The sequence below is a fragment of the Centrocercus urophasianus genome, unplaced genomic scaffold, assembly GCF_019232065.1.
Source record: "Centrocercus urophasianus isolate 14NV4802_14NV808 unplaced genomic scaffold, USGS_Curo_1.0 seq_13, whole genome shotgun sequence".
In the NCBI taxonomy this organism is placed as follows: domain Eukaryota; kingdom Metazoa; phylum Chordata; class Aves; order Galliformes; family Phasianidae; genus Centrocercus; species Centrocercus urophasianus.
The window spans coordinates 52,761,902-52,783,092 of record NW_024884475.1 but is presented as its reverse complement, the minus strand read 5'-3'; the positions used below and the strand labels follow the sequence as shown (position 1 = coordinate 52,783,092).

General features: G+C 36.2%; 1 protein-coding gene across 2 annotated transcripts in view; it reads left to right on the top strand.

Moving 5' to 3' along the window:
* The window catches only part of GRID2 (glutamate ionotropic receptor delta type subunit 2), a 685,769-nt gene that overhangs the window by 479,314 nt on the left and 185,264 nt on the right, over positions 1-21,191 (top strand). For both annotated transcript variants that reach the window (XM_042812758.1, XM_042812757.1), the window contains 3 exons: positions 607-780; positions 5,800-5,961; positions 12,976-13,095. In XM_042812758.1, the coding sequence (XP_042668692.1) occupies positions 607-780; positions 5,800-5,961; positions 12,976-13,095 (456 nt within the window). The remainder of the gene's footprint in view (positions 1-606; positions 781-5,799; positions 5,962-12,975; positions 13,096-21,191) is intronic.

The window sequence follows — 21,191 nt, the reverse complement described above, 5'->3', positions numbered from 1 at the left end:
GCAGGAACTCATACTGTATACAGGATTGTTCTTCTGATTTCCTTAACCTGCCTTAAAGTTAATCTTTCAAGCTTAATGTTTCACATATGAATGTGGGCAAATGAGTTCAAAAACTTGCACATTCTTGACATTCTTTTTCTAGGAAATATACACTTAAGAACTGAATAATTGTCAGTACCTTCACAGAGCCTAACTAATCCTACTCTTAAAGATACATCATGCTATGACTTCCTACTGATTTATACATTATCTACTAAGAATGCTGTGAAACACTTTTAAGTAAAAGATCAGAGGCAAAAGGATGGGAAGAGGAAACCCAAAATGAAACAACTAAGCCCAATTACATCTACAGAGATTCTGTGAGGTGTGGACGCGGTATATTTTACAACAATTTTTGCAGTTGTTGAAAGAGTGGTAGTCAGTTCTCTTAATGAGCTGTATTCTTCTTTTGTATGTTCTTCATGAGGCTATGGCTGAGCTCAGCGCTGGCCTTGTAACAGTCACACATCTCTTGATGCTTTCAGTTTATTTTTCATTTATGATGTGCTAGTAAAATGTCTGTATTTTAACTTTTATGCATATTGTTTTCCTTGCCTTGTCTTCCAGGAAATCAGTGATTTGGACGTGCAAGAACTGGTGAGAAGGTCAATTGGAAGGTTAACAATTATTCGACAGACGTTTCCTGTCCCTCAAAACATAAGTCAGCGCTGTTTCCGTGGCAACCACAGAATATCTTCATCACTGTGTGATCCAAAGGACCCTTTTTCCCAAAGCATGGAGGTAGTTTACATACTGCTATATCCCCACCTGGGAACTGTCTTTGTAGATAACTTCAAGGTTTTTCCCCAGAGGCTTAGTTAATTTAATGTTTATTTTTCATGTCTTTTCTGTCATGCAGTTTCATGGTGACTGAGGAAAGTAGTTGGGTGGGAATGAGCAGCAGTTCGGATGGACAAAAACTCATGCACTCCAGAAGTAAAAACAAAATAAAATAAAATAAAAATAAAAAATTAAAGAAAGTCGCCTGATCTCCAGGCAGCATAGTAATTTTGCTACCCTGCTCTCAAACTCAAACTTCTTGCCCATAGAAAAGCCTTTACTGGGGACACTCCATATCATCTGTTTTAAGTATTTTTGTGGAGGTACCTCAGTATGTGTCTGTGTTCCTAAAAGGCCTTTATTTTGTAGCTGTCAATTACAAATCCTATCAGTGATTCTGTGGTTGTAATTATAAGTTATAGTTCTGTAAATTGTAAGAGCCTTCTTATCAGCAAGATCATAATCGTGAGCAAGTCCTCTCTCTCTCCCTCCCTCTCTTTCATATGTCCGATTACACTTTGTCATTACAAAGCCATGGCAAATAAGAAATGTGAAACTGGCTTAAAATATCTGTTTATTTATTTATTTTGTCAAGTCCTGTGTGAACTTACGGAAAGATGACTATATTGGCATTGGTGCAGGAGGGGCATACCTGACTAAGCAGCAGAGAGAAAAGTTGTGGTGCCAAAAGGAAGGAGTGAAAGAATGGAAAAGAAATAGGAAATTTTAAAGGCAAGTTTTAACTTGCCTAAATTCACTTTAGGATGTTAAGGGGGAAGAAAGAATGACCAGTCTTGCCATGTTTCAGGCTAGCAATGAAAGCCATTGTCTCATTAATTGCTCACAAAATAGCCAATAAACACGTATTGATGATATGAAAAGGCCATAGTATACTGTACAGTGGTCTTATTAGTAGTTTTAAAATAAACTGGCCTGTGCAAGTTCAGTTGATGCACAGAATATCAGCAGAAGCTATTTAGGAGCTGTATAAAGTCTTTAAAGTCTGTGTCATTCTGTTGTGGCTGCATGGTCCTAGGGAAAATGTTTGGAAGTCCATGGATCATATATAGAAAGTGAGGAGATAATTACATACAGCCACTAGTGATCACAAGGAGCAGTTTTCATGAACTAAGTTACTTATTAGAGCAATGCAGAAAACAGGAATTCTGTTAATAATCCTTCCAGTACTTGAAGGGAGCATATAAACAGGTGGGGGAACGTCAGTTTACATGGGTGGATAGTGATAGGTCAAGGGGGAATGGCTTTAAACTGAGACAGGAGAGGTTTAGGTTAGATATTAGGAAGAAGTTTTTCACTCAGAGGGTGGTTTCACACTGGAACAGGTTGCTCAAGGAAGTTGTGGATGCCCCATCCCTGGAGGCATTCAAGGCCTAGAGCCACATCCAGTCTGGCAGTCTGGTCTAGTGCTTGGTGACCCTGCACATAGCAGGGGGGTTGAAACTGGATGATCTTAGCAGTCCTTTTCAACCCAGGCCATTCCGTAATAATAAGAAACTTCATGTTTTGTTTGTTGCTCACTTCAGCTTAACTTTCATTTCCTCACAACAGTGAACTTATTCTAGAAAAGCTCTAGAAATCAAAAATTTGTTTTCTTCACATTGGTAAATTCTCTTTAATGTGTTAGGTGGGATTGTATTACACCTTAAGCTATTCTTCTTGATCAAGAATAGGCCATAGCTCTTTGATAGCTGTAATCTTCCTTTGAGGCCTTCATTACATTTCTGTTCAAAGGAATTACGGCAGTTTGACTTAAACGTTTGCACAGTTCCGTTTCTATGTTCTTGCTTTCCCCAAGATGGCTGTCCTTCATTAGTAGCCAAGTGAAACAGTGATAAACAGTGAAAGGAAGTATCCCCTGTGTCTTCTTATGATGCACAGAATCAAATAGCTTTCGGGTTTGTTAGGTGTTTCTTTGTTCTCCCCAGCAATATTATAAATTAATTTCTATTCCAGTGGGAAGTTGGAACAGTTTGTAAATTGAAATTCTAATGCTTTTCTTATGCCACTGAACTGTGACTAATCAGAAATATTCTCTGGAAATCATGAAGGGAGATTTTTTTCTTTCCCCTTCCTTCCCCCCCTAAAATACTCCCCCTAAAGGCTGTGTGAATAATTAATTTAGTTCAGCACCTTAATTAAAACACTGAAAAAGATCATGGTAAAGGTCTCTCATTGTGTCTTTGTGATTGTCCTACTCATAATGGCAGTTTCTATAAATTTATGTTGCTTTGTAAGCCTCAGAAAGCACAAGAAGTTTGCAAAGTTCACTATCATAATTTTGTCTAAAAGCCCTGTGCAACAGTCAAAAGATAAATAAAATAAGTGTAGTTAATCCAGATAAATCACTTAGTCTGATTGCTAAAGAAATGTGGGTTTTTTTCCTGTAGTTTGGAACAAAAATTCATATCTGGTTTCTGAATTACATCAACGGGAGGTAAACCAATTGCATATGGCGTGGTAATGCAAGTGTCCAGACATTAGTCTGAGAGACTCGGAACAGATTAAGTATTGGTAATGGATACCAAGCAATGAATTAATTGTCCTGGTAAATATACATGGAATTGAATAAAAATGTAAAGTGACTTTAAATTGCAGCCCCACTGTGTGTGTGTCAATACAGTTACTAATGAAGTATAGTCTGGCAGTGGAATGGAAGAGTGATTTTGAGATCCAGAAATTAATTGTAGTGTCTTTATCATTATATTATCAGTGATTGATTGCTGTAAATGTTAAGCTGTACTATTAGTAAAAGAATAACAATGCTTAATAATTGCTGAACTCTGTACCCTTGAGCCCTATTAATACTTGATGAAGGACTAACTATCTTTCTCTTGGATTAGTAAGTGCATCCTTCCTCATGAACTGTGAAAACAGTCTTCCATTCCCATGATACTAGGTTCTGAAAACTACCTTGAAAGCAATGTCATTTTCTTGGGAAATGATGACTTGGCATCTGTAGCCCTTCATTTACCAGTTTAGTCATGTTAGCAAGCTTATTGCCTGTTCTCTCTAGAGATGTTTTTTTTTTTTTTTCCTTTGGTGAAGGCATATTTAAAATAAATATGTCTCATAGCATAGCAGTAATTCCTTTTTCTCCCTCTAAAACAAAAGTCCCCTTAGTGATGTTCTCTTTGGGGAAATATGGATTTTACTGAAAGGCTTTGAATATTTTATAGTTTTAGGGAATAAATAGATAAATCATCCAAGTTATTTTAAAAATACTCAATCTAAACCTAGATCCTCAGTCCATGCTTCTAATCTTGTCATGCACAGTGATGCCTAGCCTATCATCTGCAGGGAAGCATATTAATTCCTGTGTGAATACTGAAATGGAAATTGTCAGAACCATTGATATTATGGAAGGAGTTCGAATAACAGTGAAGAGCCAAATAGAGTGAAGTATTACTGTCATTTAAAGAAAAAGATGTATATGTATGTATAAAGATCACAAGATCTGTGCATTTCTGAATCTAACGGCATAGAGTTGAAAAGGCAATAGGGAATCTGGGGAGTTTGTTGGGAGGAAAAATAGCAGATCATTAGATCTCCTTCAGTAAGACATACTGAAGCAAAAAGTTGACCCAGGAAATTCTGGCAGGGTGGGGAGGCTGATCGCCTCCTTCCTTGATGCTAGGCCAGGGAACAATCTGTCGTAAAACCTTGTTGTGAAAACTGTACAGAACAGATTGCAAATGACACAGGCAAAGTTAACATATAGATGAGAAAATAAATAACATTAAAACAAACAAAAAAAAAAGTATATGGATTGGGTTGGACAGGAAGAGAGGTCTTTTTTTTTTTTTTTTTTTTTTTCCTGTTTTAAGGCAATTTGCCAAGCAGTGTCTCAAATCTTCAGCATTATTGTGTTTCCTTGGTATAAATCCACTACTAATAGCTGTGAGACATTCCCAATCTTTTGATATTTTCAAGAAGCAGAGTAAGTGTATTCTCCACAAAGTGTAAGAATTTCCTGTTGTAAGGATCCTTAAAGGCTTTGAGCAGAACTGCTATACAGGGAGACCTTCACTCAGAGCAGTCGTCCTATTTCACAACTCTAGAAAATGTATTTTGGCATATCTGATGGAGAAAAAATAAATAAATATATATCAGCAACTGTGGCTCAGTTATGAAATTGCTGATGCTAATTTGTTTTCAGGGATTAGAAATGCTCTATAGCTCCATTGGCAGTACAGCTGAGGAAACAGAGCTTCCCTCAATCACCACAGGAGGCCCTATGGCTTCAAATGACCAACAGATTATTTACAAATAGTATTCTCCCAGGTCCTTCTCAATTCTGAATGTTGTCTCTTACTGAGCACTTGCGTTCAGGAGCACTGATGTCTGGGAGTTTTTTTGGTACTGCAAGGAATTAATAGCCATTGCCAAATGCCCTGACAGAAAATGCTGTAAACTTCACAACTGGAGGGCAATAGTACACAGTGGAAAGATTTCACTGGGTCAGATTTTGTACAATAAATTGCCTCCACCATGGTTGCCTGAAGAAAAAAATAAGAAAAAAGAAAAAAAAACCTAGAATGATTTATTTTTTAATTTTTCACAGTGGCTGCTTTTTGAAAGAACAGCCAGCCTTAAAAAGATGATGTTCAAAATGTCTAACAATGGAAAAACTGAAAGTTCTAGGCATCTGGGTGAAAGAAGTATGCTGATTCTCACAAGTAGGGCTTTTAATCCTTCTTGTGGAGCTGTAAGAGCAATTGGACTATTTGTACTTCATGTGTGTAATAGTTGCTGCAAATCAATTGTAGCATTACAGCCCACAGCCGCTGTTTCTACCAGAGCCAAAGAGGGGATGTTTTTATTCTTGTGGTTTCTTCTTAATACCAAATAAGTCATTTAATTACCAAGGGATTATAGGTGAGGCAAAATAAATGACAAATTCTGGCCGCTGTCAGGAGACACAAGTAATATGCTGTTACTCCATTTTTTGTGTTTTTACAGATTTCTAATCTGTACATATATGACACTGTCCTTCTGCTGGCAAATGCCTTTCATAAGAAGCTAGAGGATAGGAAGTGGCACAGCATGGCCAGCCTGACCTGCATTAGGAAGAACTCAAAGCCCTGGCAAGGAGGACGATCCATGTTGGAAACCATCAAGAAGGTACCTTTTTCTGTACTTCTTCATCACTGATTTCTTAAATACCTGCATTGGTAATTACTTCTCAGATGTGTACTATTCTTGTTCAGTACAGTGGTGTCTTATCAGAGCAAAAGTTTTTATATGATCTCAATATCTGAATGAAAACTCTTTAACTTTTTTGTGTCATACTTGTATATTGTTTTTTCCACCAAAAGTACCAAACACTACTAGAGACTAAAACCCCATTGAAGAAAGTATTGCTGAGTAGAAGGTAAAGCTGAAAAATGTACTAGATTTACTGTTTATGGCAGAAAAAAAAATTGACAATTAGACTCGATGTTCTGTGGAATTTGTTGTTGCACTGCTATTGAAATTAATATAGTGGAATGATATAAATGAAAGTAAGAAGTCTGAAGTCATCTAGTATACATCATGTCATTAAAGAACATTTTCTTACAATAGACTAGACTATGCTTTATCCAGTGTTAAGCTCTCGCTACTTCTCTGTGACTATTACTTCATACCTAAATAATGTTCCTTCCCAAAACTCATTTACTGTTCTTCAGCTTGAAATATATTTTTCCTACTTATACCTTCTTATCGTGATATTTAAAGACCCACATCTTTAAGAGGCAATTTCACAGCCTTCATGGTGATAATTTAGTCAAAATATGCATGGGTTCTTCATTTACCTTTCTCTGTACTTTCTCTGTAAGGCATTCTATTCAGCCTTCTCATGTTATTGATGTCTTTAATAAAACTGCCTTTTCGTTTGGCTGCATGTACTTTCTGGTAATGTATATTTACATTTAAAATGCTGTCAGTACCTCCATTGTAAAGACAAAAAAATACAGGACAGTAAAAAAAAAAAAAAAAAAAAAAAAAAAAGAAATGTTCTTTATTTATGGCTTTCCCTAAAAGGACATAAAAATAATTTAAAATATAATGTTATTTCAAGAAGTTGCTGCCCTGTATTACGTCTTTAACTACACTAGAAATTATGATGATGCAGGCAAAACATAAAGCTCCTTTAAATACTGTTTTTTGTTGGTTGTTTTTTGTGTTGTTTTTTTTTTTTTTTTCCCAGTCCCAAATTCAATTCATAGTAGCTCCCAAATAACAGTTCAAGGCTTTCTTCATTGGCTGTCCTCAGTTTCCATTCTAATAGAAAGTCATGAGACTGCAAAGATAATCCAGAAGAAAGGCAGGTTTTGGCTTTAAGTGGGTCTAAAGTAGTATTGCAGGGAATTTTCAAATCCATGCTTGGAAGTCTCATGTATTTTAAGCTACTTTTCAAGCAAGGCTAACTCTGGAATTTTCATTATCAGTATGCACTTTGTAAATATTATGGTGCACTTTTTCATTAATAAACGTGTTCCTACTTATTCAAATTCTAATAGGAAGCCTGAACCACAAAAGTCAAAATACCCACTTGCATATTAGAATTAGATTTTACTATCTGACTTAGGGTTTAGGAAAACTCTGATAGCCCTGCTGGCAACTCCGAATTTGCTTTTGAAATGAAAACCAATAAAAGGACTGCTGACTTTTTGCATTTACAGTTATTTGCTTTCTTGTGACATTTGTGGATGTGAGACTGATTTTCTTGTCCTATATAAATGTCCTTCATACTGTGTCTGACCACCACTGCATCTTTTTGCACCTCAGACAGACGGTGTGTATTCCATTTTTGCTACACTGCCCTTTCTAGCACATCCAGTTTATCCTCTTCAAATTCCCACCTCCCTAAAATTATGTGATGAATAAAATAAACTCCTCCTGTGATCATCTTGAAGATCAGTTTGACAGGAAATGTGAATAGAAATGGTCAGTAAAATATGAAAGAAACACAAAAAGCAGGAGCAAGTGGAGATCCAGAGATGTGGTTAGCTTGCTAGAAAATGAACTGAAAGTCATGAAAATTCTTGACATGTGCAGGTAACTAGGCGTATTTCCTGTTTCCTTTGGATTTCTCTGCTATTTGAATGAGGTGGCTTTGATAGTAAGCCATTTTACAGGTGTAAATGAAAAACCAAAGTACTTCTTACACACCGCACTGTGCTGAGATGAATTTCTGGAAGCAACGTGATAAAATTCAAAACCAAAATGAAACCTACAGTTACAGACAGAAATTTCCAATGTTTATGCGTCTTTACCAGAGAGCTAAAGATTGCTGCTAAGTGCTGGAGTCCTGTTTCAGTTTTGTGATGTACTTTCTCTTTGAATTCGCTGATGTGCTTATGCAGAACCTTGAAATCACAGTTGCTTATTTTGAAATGAAAACACTGACAGTGATGAAGTGACAGAAAAAAAAGTAGTGAAAGGTAAAATAAAAAACATTTAATCTCTCTGCTTGAGAATCCTTCCATTTTTTATCTTGTTTTTTTTTGTCAATTTTTTTTTCCCTCCTGGCCTTGTGGAACTGGAAACAAGTGAAATAAGTGTTCCCCATAAACATACCATTCATTTTAATCTTGACAGAAAACGGGGGGAAAAAATGGCCAGACATCATTTAAACTGTTTCAGAATGAAAGGTTCTGAATTTTCATTTTGAAATCACCGCTGTTTCAAGAATATAGCATATGCTGGAATAAGAAGATATTGCTATAGCTCAGAGCAAAGATAAAATGTACATTCTTAAGAGTCTCTGCACAGTTTTAACTGTGGCTTCAGAACAATCTGTATGAAGCAGCTGGAATTGCAGTCTTCCCCATCCTGCCCCTCAACCCCTTTTGATTTCGATGGTGTTGCATTGTAGTCAAGCACGGTGGTGGTGGGGAAACAGTTAAGGAACTGATGACTAATTCCAGCCTGCCTCCCCTAGAAAAGGGCTAGCAGTGAAGTAGCTGTTCTCCTGTTCTCAGCAGCAAGTGGAGGTGATGTTGCCATCTACTGCTGGTCACAGCTGAGCTCTTCCTTCCCTCTAAGAAAGCAGAAAAATGAATTATTGAGGAAGATTTCCTGGAAGAAAATCTGTCTTCTAGAGTCAGAGATCAAGAAACGGCATTATCTGGGAGCATTTTAGTTGCCAAGGGGCATGTCCCTCTGATTTCTGGAGGGAAAAATAGGAAAAGAAATGGGAAATCTGTGTAAGCCACACACTGAGGAAGGTAAAAGAAAGGGATGCTGGTTTACCTTCAGCACTACTTGCTAAAAATAGCAGAAATCTGACAGTAAATAGAGAAAATAGTTTCTTTATGATTAATGATCTAATATGGAAGAGCAGAGAACAAGGGGGGTTTTAAGAGTTTCAGAAATTTCTTGAAATAACAGAATGGCTCCCTGAATCTTTCCATGTTGAGTGATTTTTATTGTTGAACATTGCATACCTGGGTCACTATTTCTACAAAAAAAAAAAAAAGTCCAAAAGCTCAATTACTGTGTGAATTCAACTGATTGAATAAAGTCTAAAAACCATTTCAAGGCCAATAAAATTAATGAAAAAAGATCTAATATCTGTTTCTATGCATTATGGAACTGAATAAATAATTAGGTTCATCAGGAAATACAATCCAACTAATGAATTTGGCTAGCTCTTGCAATTATATATAAATTCACTTCTCTAATAGGAACTACCCCAAAACACATGCCACGTTGTATATTTGTCAGTAAAGCTATTTCACAGTGAGAGTAATAATTGTTACTAGAAAATAATTCTACTGTTGGAAAAATTAATCTTCCAGAATAGCCTGAAAATAAATGTAAGTAGGATTACATGGAGAATCAACTCAGAAAAATGACATCAAGTTAATGCATATATCCCTTCTCTCATCTCTTCGTCTGATCTCTTCCCAGTCACATTTGTTTAGCTTACTGACAAACAACAAATTTTTAGTGCTAGCAGCAGCATAGAGAATATTCCTTTGAGGCAAATGGACTGTAACTTGTGCTATTTCATGAATCATGGACAGGAATTGTTAACTGGTCTCAAATATGTCAGTGATGTTCAGTAATGATGTGAAAAAAAAGATGCCAAACTTTTGTTCAGATAGTAGCTTAGCTTGTCTTTGCAGGCACCTGAAAACAATGTCTTTGATTGTGGACTCAGCAATTTTTTAAACAACAAATTTCTTCAAAATTACAGTACAAAATTATATTTGAGGCTTACAGCATTTTTGCTACCAACAGCCACAAGGAGTTTTTGTTCTTTGTTTGTTTTTTCTTTTTCTTATTTGCAAAATATGCCATGTCTGAGCATAACAATAATTTGAATAGCAAAGTGATATACTTTAAAACTAATGACTGGTAAGCTGGCATTCCCATGTGAAGTCCTGGCTGTTGGGTAAATAATACTTTCTTCAGGGACTTCCTTGCAGTATAATAGTGCCTAAGCGTATATAAACTGTAGTTTATCTTGCCAGTCTAGACAGGACTCAAGTAGGCTTTCACTATATTACCAAGCTTTATAGTAGCTCTGCAAAGCCCAGAGCAGTAATCAGAAACATAAGTAAAACATTTTTGTTCTAACAACTGACATTTCATTCTTCAATTTTAAACGTGTCAGGAAATTGCATGGTTGTGGCTGAACCTTAGAGGAATTTTAGAGTAGATAATAAATCTGTCTTTTTCTTTTCCCAAATAGCATTGTTTCTACAAGTTAAATGGAATGAAAAATTTGACTCTTACCCATTGTCTTAATTAATGCTGACATAACTTGAAAAAATCTCATCAGGAAGTTACTGGATCGGTAGCTGTCATGCAGATGGCCGTTTCCTCTGTGATTTCCTTCCACTATGCATTAGAGGAGGGATATAAAACACTTGCAGTAAGTCAATTAAGGGTTTTAGAGGGTGAAAGACTATGCAGAAAAATGGGAACACTGTCCTGAAACTCATACTCTGCAATATGCTGCGCCGATCCCTCACTCATGAGCAGTAAAACACATAAAGAGGTTTTGTGGAACATCAAAGTGTAGCAGATATCTGGAATAGGGTTGTCTGACCTTCATGATGAGCTGACAAGGCAGGTCCCAAGTAGGGTGAAGATGTCAGAACCTCTAAGAAATTCCCTATCGGATTCCATTATTGTTTTTTATTATATGGGTGGTTCTTCTTTTTTTTTTTTTTTTTTTTTTTTTTTTTTTTTTTTAATTATTATTTTTCCCCTCACTTCACAAGCCAGGAACACTCCCATGTAATCTGAGCTGATATTACTCTATTTTCAGGTGGGCACAGTCTAGGAAAGAAAACTGCAATCAAAAACACTCGTATATGACAAATCTTTGAAGCATGAGAAGATTACCAAATAGATGAATGAGATAATTTGTTGTTATGGTTACTGCCAGGTTTCAGGCAGATAAAAATAACTTACAGACTTGCAGTTTGTATTTTGCTCCAACATTTGCACTCATTTAAAAATCAAGGGAAGTAAATTTACACAATGATTTGGATTGAGATTCCATTTCAAAATCTGATAGTGCATCTGTTGGCTGTGTTAGTTAAGGGTCTTGTATGTAATACCAGCCATAGTGATGTGCATCAAAATTGCCCCTATGGCTCTCGCCTAGTGCAGAATGAAACAAAGGCATTCTGCAGAAGAGTATGTAGATGTACTCTTAATCAGAGGTGGTTTTTATCCTTCTGGCATTTCATGCAAAAAGTAGAGATTATAGAAAAGGTTAAAAATACGTATACATCAAAGATTTTTTTGTTTTGTTTTTAACTTTAAAAGGGGCTTCATGAAATATGCAGAAAACGTTTCCATGAGAATTCAAGTCTCTAATCTTAAAGATTTAAAGGTATTACCTCAATGATAATTATGTTAATGTTTTACCAAAGGATGACCACACGCATTTTTTCAGGTCACACTAATCTGCAATGCAAATACTGTACTCCTGCATGCATTTTCTCAAAATTAAAGATATGAGAACAGAGCTATTAAAATCATGACTCAGCAATTGCCAGGTGATTTGGTATTTTGCTCTGCAGTAATTTATTTTCCATTTTTTTTCCACTTCACATATTAAAACCTTTAACTGGAGAAGTGATTAGAACTGAAAAATACTCATATTATGTTTTGAAGAAGAGCTATGCGTTTTGTATGGTTTTTGTAAAGATGCAGACTGTTTTATGTGCGTACTTAAAATGTTGTTCAGGTTTCTTGAATAAAGTAGGTCAAAGATCTAATTTTTTCCTTATCAAAAAACAGGAAAATTTTTGAAGGCTTTCACTGTAGGCATTTCACATGGCTTTTTGAATTTTACAGTTTCACTTTATCACAGTTCTTATAAAAGGCTGAAATGTGTGCCATGTTGAATTACCCCAGAATATATTCTGACTATTCCTGCAGTATGTATCACCTCTCAGTTCTGATTCTTTACAGTAAATGCTCACTGTCTCCTTTTTAGTATTTTAACCCCTCTGCCTAAAACGTTAAGCAAAGTAGAAGCAAGCATGAAAATTGTTTGTTGCTTATCTGATGTATTTCTAGTAGTATTGAAGACTTGTGGAGGAAAACAGACAAATAACTACACTGAGATAAACAAATCCCTCATACCTTCTACAGATCAATATGATCTCAAAATGCAACTAATTTAATTCAAAACTCAGCCTGATACCCTGTTGTAGCATGTTTTGAGTGATAAAAGTTTGAAAAAAACAATTTTTTTTTTTTTTTTGTGTATTTGTCTTTAGGTTTGCTTCCACTAAAATTAGTTGCGAAACTGTTTTTCTTATAGATTAGAATTTCATGTCCTACTGGCAGGAGAAAGAGCAAATGTTGGTGTGCAAATATGATAAAAGTAAGACTACTGCTTGTATTGAATTTCAGCATTGTTGAATTTGTGAAGAGCTTTAGTAACGCAATAACAATTTAGGGCTCAAAATTTTTAGGAAAATGTGGTCTTTAGGAAACTATCCTAATTCTGTTAATTGCATATATGTGTATGTATGGCATGTATGCGCACATGTCTTCTGTGTCAGTTGTACACAAATAGCCCGGAAAAACAAAACATAACTGGCTACTTCTGAGTTGTCGCTCCGTTCTTGTTTTGAAAAAATACATATGTGTATTATTTCTTTATTTGTTTCCCAATAGGGTGGAGTGAATGGCTTGACTGGAGAGCTAGAATTTGCAGAAAATGGGGGGAATCCCAATGTTCACTTTGAAATTTTGGGGACAAATTATGGAGAAGATCTTGGCAGAGGCATTCGCAAGGTGAGGCTACATACATTCAATCAAAATATTATTTTTTCCTTCTTTGTTTTTAATCTTTCTTTTGTGCCAACCTGACAGAAAAAAATATCTGATGGCAGATAACATGTTGTATTTTATTGAGAAGAATGAGAAATGGTAGAAAATTCTTTAATGTATAGATACCCATCCATTTTATTATTGCAAAGAGGCACTGCTGTTGGTCATGTTGATCAAAATGTTGTTCATAATATGCAGTATGTTAACCTGCTGGTAGGCTGTCACAGAAGGCCAGTGAAGGCTGTTGTTTTGCAGGCCTGGCAGCCCATTTCAAAAATAGTGGATCTTACGTTGGAAGATATTTAGAGCACACAGATTTATGCTTATGGTTACAGTAAGATGTCTCAGTTTTCAAGTGATTAAAATTTATACATACATAGCTATAAAATTAATAGCTAGGAAGAGAATATCTGTTGCAAAGTAGACAAAAATTGTGTAATTCCTTGCTTGAATTTCTACTAAATCATCCTGTACTTACAAACATGTCAAGTTAGGTACTTAGCTGCCAGACAAAGATCAAATATTTCAAATTAGATTATTTGGGTAAATTGCATACATGCACAGCAAAAGGAACAGACTTCTGCTTGCAAACTATATCCTTAAATTTGTATAGACAGACCTCTATCTGATGTGGAGAATGATGCAGAAGGCACATCATACCTTTTAGGAGAATAGAAGACAGATAGATAGGCTCTTTCGGGAACAACCATTCTTCAAAGATAAACCTGTTGAAAGTTTATACCAGAATTTTTTCATTTAGTGTATTGGATCATGCTGTTTTTTATAGGTGAGAAACCTGAAGAGATTGTCTCAAAGCAGTTATCTTAATACATGTATACTGCTTCCATGTGTCAGTGTCACCGTATGATGAAGTACATCATTTGTCTGCATACCTTCTGCAGTAAAAAGATAAGTGCTCTGAAAGAAGAGAGAGATAAATAAGAAGTTAAAATTGACTCTAAACTCCTAGAATTTCTCCTTTGATTTTCTTCAGAATTGTTATTCCACTCGTGCTGTTCCATTATATCATCTGTTGTCAATAACTTAATACACACATGTGCCTACAGCTATGTCACCTTGAGCAGAGATCCCAACAGATGCTTCAGAAGCTAAATGGGGCTGGATCTTGTTAACGTTTGGAAAGATGCTTTACAAAGCCTTTAGGCAATCAGAATGTTGGATGAGTCCTCACCTGCAAATTGGGTCTGTTTCAACATACTTGGGTTTGATTTATTTTCCATGCTATGCATTTAGGAGCTATTTGTTTTTTAGAGCAACTAAGTGGTTTTTCCTAACACAAATCTATATGACTTCATTTAATTTAATTGATTGATTTGGGTTCCCTTTTGACTTCAGGCCTTTGTAGGTGAATGCCTGAGTGCAACATTCAGTTGTGTTCTCTCATTTCACAAAAAGATAGAAGGGAGAGAGATCCATAGGAAAGAACTTGCAAAAACAGAAATATGAAGGGACTTCCTAGTTTTTCTTACTCTTCTTCAGTGCTTCAAAGCTTGTGTTTAAAGAGGAAATAATGAGCAAGGTCACACAGAAGATTGCAAAGTAATGAGAGTGCAAAACAGGCTTTTTGGAACTTCCTTGTTTACCCTTTATTTTAGCTCAAGGATAAAGAGACATTGATTGTCTCTGGGAGGAAATAATTGGTCAAAGAGAATGGAGTTTAGCACAGAATATCTTTAGACCATGGAACTCAGTGTTACAAGGCCTTGTTCAGAAGAAAATCAAGGTTAAAAAAATAAGATATTGAAAATGTATATTTTTATTTTGTTTTGCAAAAATTACTTAAAGAGATTCTTGGAAAATTTTCCTGTTGAATATTGCACTATAAGTGTCTGCCTTCTGTTTTTTATTCTGTTCTGTAGCAAGTTTTAAAAAAAAATCCAGAGCAGAACTGATTTAATCTGTTCCAATACCTTTTTCTAAATGACATTCAGTGATCCAGAGAAAGCCTTAGAAAGAGTTCAGATGTAGTTTTTAGAGAAAGGAATTTTTTTTTAGAAAGACAGTCATGTATACGTTGTGAGAATGTAATAATTGTTTCTTAAAACATCTTTCAAAAAAGGTTACAGTAATTCAAACTGAATACTTCTTTACTCACATTTATTTATTTACTTTGAATGTAAAAGAATTTAAAAGAATTGTGGTATTTATAGTCAGTGTCTGCCCTAACCCTAATAAACTGGGGATCCTGACACAATTACATCAGAGAGAGAGAAGAAAATATTTCTTTAAGGTGGAAATGCCAGATGTTGGTTTTATTCCTTTGACAAAAGGTCACGCGTTTTATCTTAGAGTTTATATTTTACAGAATATGATCCACTAGTATTGGAAGCAAAATTTAATAGTTACAGGAGTGACATACATTTTTGTTAGCAAGACTTACTAAAGTACGCTTCAGTTTTTTATGTATTTAGTGGTCTCTACAGAACTACCCAACCATTTTAACTTCTCAGCTCCAGTGGAAGCAGCTGCAATTAGCAGGCTGACTGAAATTTCTAAACAAATGCATCTTACCTAATTAAGATGTTTCCAAGTACTTTTGCAGAAGATAATAAATGGTGAAATCCTGACAGAAGGCCCGCTGAAGCCACTGGGACCAGAAGTTTACATCAAGTCAAGTGTGCAAAGAATTTTTTTTTTTTCCTAATGAATAATCAATTGATTTTACTTAAAGTGAGCAACATTTGAAAAAGTACTCAGATTTCTCGAGTGTCCAAATTTTATTTGCAGTCAGCTCTGTTTGGGTCCCAGATTTATTCAGTAACTTCTGAAATGTAGTTACAGGTTAATAATCCTGGCATTCTAAATTACAAACAATTTAGAGGGTATCAAGATATTGTATGTGCTTGTCCTTACTAGCCAATTTTTATCGTGTTCCTAGAAGAAGCTGTCTGCAGGCCCCCTCCAACTTCCAGGTGGAAAGTACCAGGAGCACTGACATGGAAAGTCTGTGTAAGGGTCTTTCATCTAGTGAGGAATTAACAAATTCAGCAGTGGGATTTGACTGAAATACAAATTCCTTGCGCTACTTACCTCTCTTGGATGTACTGTTGCATCTGTAAATACCATTCATCACCTTGCAGAACAGGGATCATTTAAGCCGTATGTGTTGCTTGGGTCAGAAACTTGGAGAAAAGCAACCAGATTGCTGCCAGATACTGATTTTATTGAAATCAGCAGTGTTTCAGTCCCAGAGGAACTGCAGAAAAACTTTTGCTTTTACATATCGTGCTATGGCCTGCGTTTGTGCAGATATAGTTATATCCAGTGAGAGACAAGGGAGTGTTTCTGACGTTTCTCTGTTGGCATTTGTCTGTTGGTATTTGACATTTGAGTATGTATTCTTTGACATTTAAATTTCAGTGTGATACTTTTATCTGTACTGTTGAAGTAAAAGCTGCCATTCCTCTGAATAACCATCCAACATACAAATGAATGAAAGGGAGCTCATAGCTCAGAGGAGTACTGTTTTATATCTTAGTGATGTAGAAAACAGCACTGCAGAAACGAAATGGTTTTCATGTTTCTTCCAGTGCTCCTTGAAATTCATAGCAGGCTCATCCTTTCAGCCAGACCGCTAGAAATTTATAGGATTTTCTTGCTCTTCCCACAGCCTATCTTACTACATATGGGCAATTGGGGACCATAGTGCATTTTGCTCTGCCTTTCTATGCGTATTAGCATATACTCACTTCCTATGGATCTTTCTCCTCTTCTTGACATGGGTTCTGTTGTTTCCTCCAGCCAGACTTTGTCTGTCTCCCTCTCTACACCATAGCGTGCTTGTCAGGGCTTCCTTTATATTCATATCACCTGGGTTTGTCTCAGAGCAAGCAGGAAGACTGATAACTTGAGTGGAGCGGCTGACTTGCCCGGGATTTTTTGAGCCTGCAGTGTTTGGTGGTATTTCATTGCTCTGTCCTAAATGCTTTTCATGTAATAACCTTAAGGAGAAAATGTTATGTTATCTTAACCCAAAGGGTATCTATAGTGCAAAGCATTTCATGTGTATGTGGATGAAGAAGCCATAATACCTGACAGCTGTGGTGTTCCTCTCTCCTTTGCTAGCATGACTGATGAGACCTTCCCTGCAGCATCAATTCATGCAGGCTTTTATTTTATAGATTATTATTATGGGTTGCATGGAACATGTTATAGTTGTAATATTTTTTCAAAGATGTAGAAGTTCTTTTACATTTTTTGTCTTCATTCTAGTGAAATGATTACTACTTCTTCCACTCTGTCAGAGAACAACTGATTGCGGTAGTGGCTTTTTTTCGTTATCCAGTATATCAGTTTTTTTCACATTTGCTTTTGCATCAAGAAGCAACATAAGTTAAAAGAATTTGGCTTCTCTCTTGGGGAAATTTCTGTCTCTTCTGATACAGTTAAACTTTTTTTTTTTTTTGGGGGGGGGGTGCACGGGGCAGCATCTTTTTTCTCTTATTTCCTTTTCCTGCATTAGCCAAAAAAAGTTGGGCAGCTATACTGATATGTTAGCTAGCACTGTGTAATCACAAAGAATAGACACAGTATTTTCTTCTTGGTTAGCTGCATGAAGCAAATTATGAGTTCATGTGTTCTCTTTGTGATCATGATCAAAGGTAAAGTTCTGTAATGTGATTTAAAAATGTATATATATCAGCAGTTGGTACTTTAAGCTGTGATCTGTTCCAGCTGCTTTTAAAGGCTGACATGCAATTTATGATGTGAGTGAAAGATAGACTTGCAATCTGCAGTGAGTTATTGATGGTGTGTGTTTTTAGTGAGTTGAAAAGAAATGCTATGTCTGCTTTGCCTCTAGTATTGACAGAAACGATAGACCTAGCAGAGTACTGACATGATACACTCTTTAAAGCAACTTTGAATACATAAGTGGCCTGTTAAAAATGAAATAAACTACTTAATGCAAACAGTAAAGAAAAAATTAAATACCTTGGTGCACTGGTAGCCGCTGCTCCAGTCCAGTGCAGTTTTTACACCTGTAACATTTGCTTCCTATATGTAGCGCTGTGCAACGTGTGAAGATACAGTGACCAATCCTTCACTTCCTGGTAGCTTCTGAAAATCTTTAGTAAAATTTTAGTGGAATTTAATTTGGCTAGGAAGTGTTGGGATTTTGCATTTTATCACAGTGAAATTTGTGTTAGCAGAGATTGGTAACTTCCTTGAAAATGCAACTCTGATTAGCTTAAAAGTCAAACTAAATAAAAAATGTACATATTAGACTTTTGAAGATAAAAACAAGGGAAAACTGCATTCCTGAATTTTTTAAGTTTAAAAAATGTCTCTCTTTTTCTTTTGAATAAAATTTGTTATTTTAAATTTATTTTAAAATGTGAGACTGCAGAAAGAGACATGGAGACTGACTCTGAGTAACCTATGGCTTACTCATCTGGAAAAGAAATTCAAATCCTGCTGCTGTACAGTCAGGTGCCTGCTTGACCCCAGGCAGTTTGTCCAGAGGAGCATGTATTTCAGTGTTCCTAACAAAAATAAAGAAAAAAAGTAGAAATGGGTACAGTGCCTCAGTGGATTTGGCCAGAGGAACATAGAAGACCAAGGTTCAAGTCCTTCTAGTGATCATTTATTTATGCAAAACAACTACTATAGGATGTGTTACAAGCAACCTACATGTTCCCTGTGAATTATTCACTTGTGGGCTATTACGTCCACTGGGAATACGTGAGTGTGGATCAGGTAAAATTAACCAGAACACAAACTCTCAGACTCCAAATAAAAGCCCACAAAACCAGGGTAAACTCAATGCAATAGCAACATGGAATTCCACCTGTTTCTTCTAAGAAGGAGGTCAGTAAGCCTGGTCTGCTTGAGCTCGTATAGGCAGCATTCAGACATTGAGGGACTGGTCATGAGAGCCAACTCCAAGCTGTGAAAAGGGTTAAGTGCCCAGGTTTCTCAGTCTAGAATGTTAAGATTGATTGGCAGGTTAAAATTTGTCTCAAATAATTGGGATAGAGGTTTATCCAGTTTTCAGCATGCAAATTGATCTCTTAGTTGTGACGCTTACAGTTTGAAGAAACTAGCTTGAACCTCCCAAAATCTTTGAAGCCTCCTAGTTACCACATCATTCTGAAATGAAAGTTTCACTCCTGCGTTGGAGACAGTAGGGAAAAGAAAAAATGAAGGGTGGCAGGAGGGGACAGTGCAGTGGGACCCTGGGGAGAAGCATTGGCGTCAAACAGACATTCCCCATGGGTCCTTGGTGCTCTGTAGTATTTCTCTGGGCAGTTTTGGCAGGGATATGTCTGTCTCTATTTTGGTCAGATTTTCCATTCTTGTCAAAACTGATATGAATGTTCTTATTGTAAACTGCTTTCAGTAGGATTGAGGGTGGCTGTTTTCATTAGAAAGAGACAATTTTTTTAATGTGTTTTAAGTTATATAGTTTCATTTCTTTATTCGTATTTGTTCACCAGATAAGAGGATATATATTACATCCCGCATGTTAAAAATGCAGTTGTCTTGACAGCAAAGAACAGGAAAAACATCTTCCCCTTTCAAAGCTGTGTTTTTAATTTCCTTTAATATCTTGCTACTGACACTTAAGAAAGATCAGCCATTAAAAAAAAAAAAAAAGCAAACAAGTATTTGTGTCAGTAACTCCTGTTTTCCATTGATACTGTTAAGAAAGTGCCTAACCTCAGCAGCTTCCATGTGGTTGATTATCCTGAGCTTAAAAGTCGACGTAAGAGCAGAGCGTGCTGCAGAACATCATTCTTTCGCTTTTAGAAATAGAAATTCTCTGAATAGAGGAATGTGCTCTAAGTTTGTTTTGTAGGGTGAGAAGGATAATTTGGACTGAAACAGTGGTCAGGTTAATGTAGCATGAGGAGCTTGGTTTCTTTCCATTAGAAAATTTTCCTTCATTTTTTGGTTCCCCGCTTCGTCTTGTGTTTATTACAGCTGGCCACAGGCTGAGCAGACCAAGGGACTGTTTTTCCAATCTCAACCACTGAAATTAGAAAGGATTTTCAATTTTGTGTGACTGGATGGGCAACTTTTGAAAAATGTTTGCTATGGCTACATGGCTTTTTCTTCTGCTTAAGAAGCTATGAGAGCCTCACAGTGAACATGGATCTGCTGAACCGCCTGCCAAGTTGCAGTGGAATTTTATCCTCATATACTTCAGCTGAGCACATTAGCTTTGTAACTAATTTCAGAGATCTGAAGTGCTTGGGAACTTTGAAGTGCCTCCAAAATGACATTTTAAATAATGTCAGAAGAAACTCTGTATGATTAAAGAATGGACTTAATGCTTCATTGACGTCTCAGGCAGCAATGCTGCTATGTGATTTTGAAAATCCCATTAGGTAGTTCTCTTCACCTTTAAGGGAGCACTCAGTGTGTGCTGCTTCAAGAATGTTGTTCATCATTCCTGAAATTAGTAGAATAAAGCACTCAGCTCAACCTGAAGTCATGTTTTTCGAGGTAGAGATTCTCAGTGAAATATAGGTACATTTCAGAATGAAAGTGTTTAATATTTGTCTTTTGTTCTTTAGAATTGATTTGGTTTTGACCAAAGTTGTCCTCTAATGCACATAATTTATTGAATACTTGTAACTGAAACAAGTGCATATTTTCTGATGGTAAGTGCACTAATCCAAAAGCAGGTATGTTGTAATTGATTCATCTTGTAAAAATAAGATGATAACTAGATCTTCAGCCAGTTAAATATTTCCATCCAAATTTGGATGTGAACCAGACATAGTCAATAATTAATAGTAATTGGAAAGCCATGTAGACAGGAGAGATGAATGATAAAAAATTGAGCTGTTTCTTTTAACAGAAGATATAAAGAGACAGTAGTGGGAAATGGGTCATTTAGCTTTAGCCTCTGAGGGTGCTGAAGGGTGCTGTTCATTTGTTTGAACGAAGAGCTCAGTGCACAGCTGGGGGAAAGCTGGGATGTGTAACGGCTGTGACACAAATCATAGGACATAGTATGCAGTAGTCTGTTGATAGAGAGTTTACCTGAATTGATTAATTATGTTGTCTTTATTTGTTGTTTTTTTGTTTGT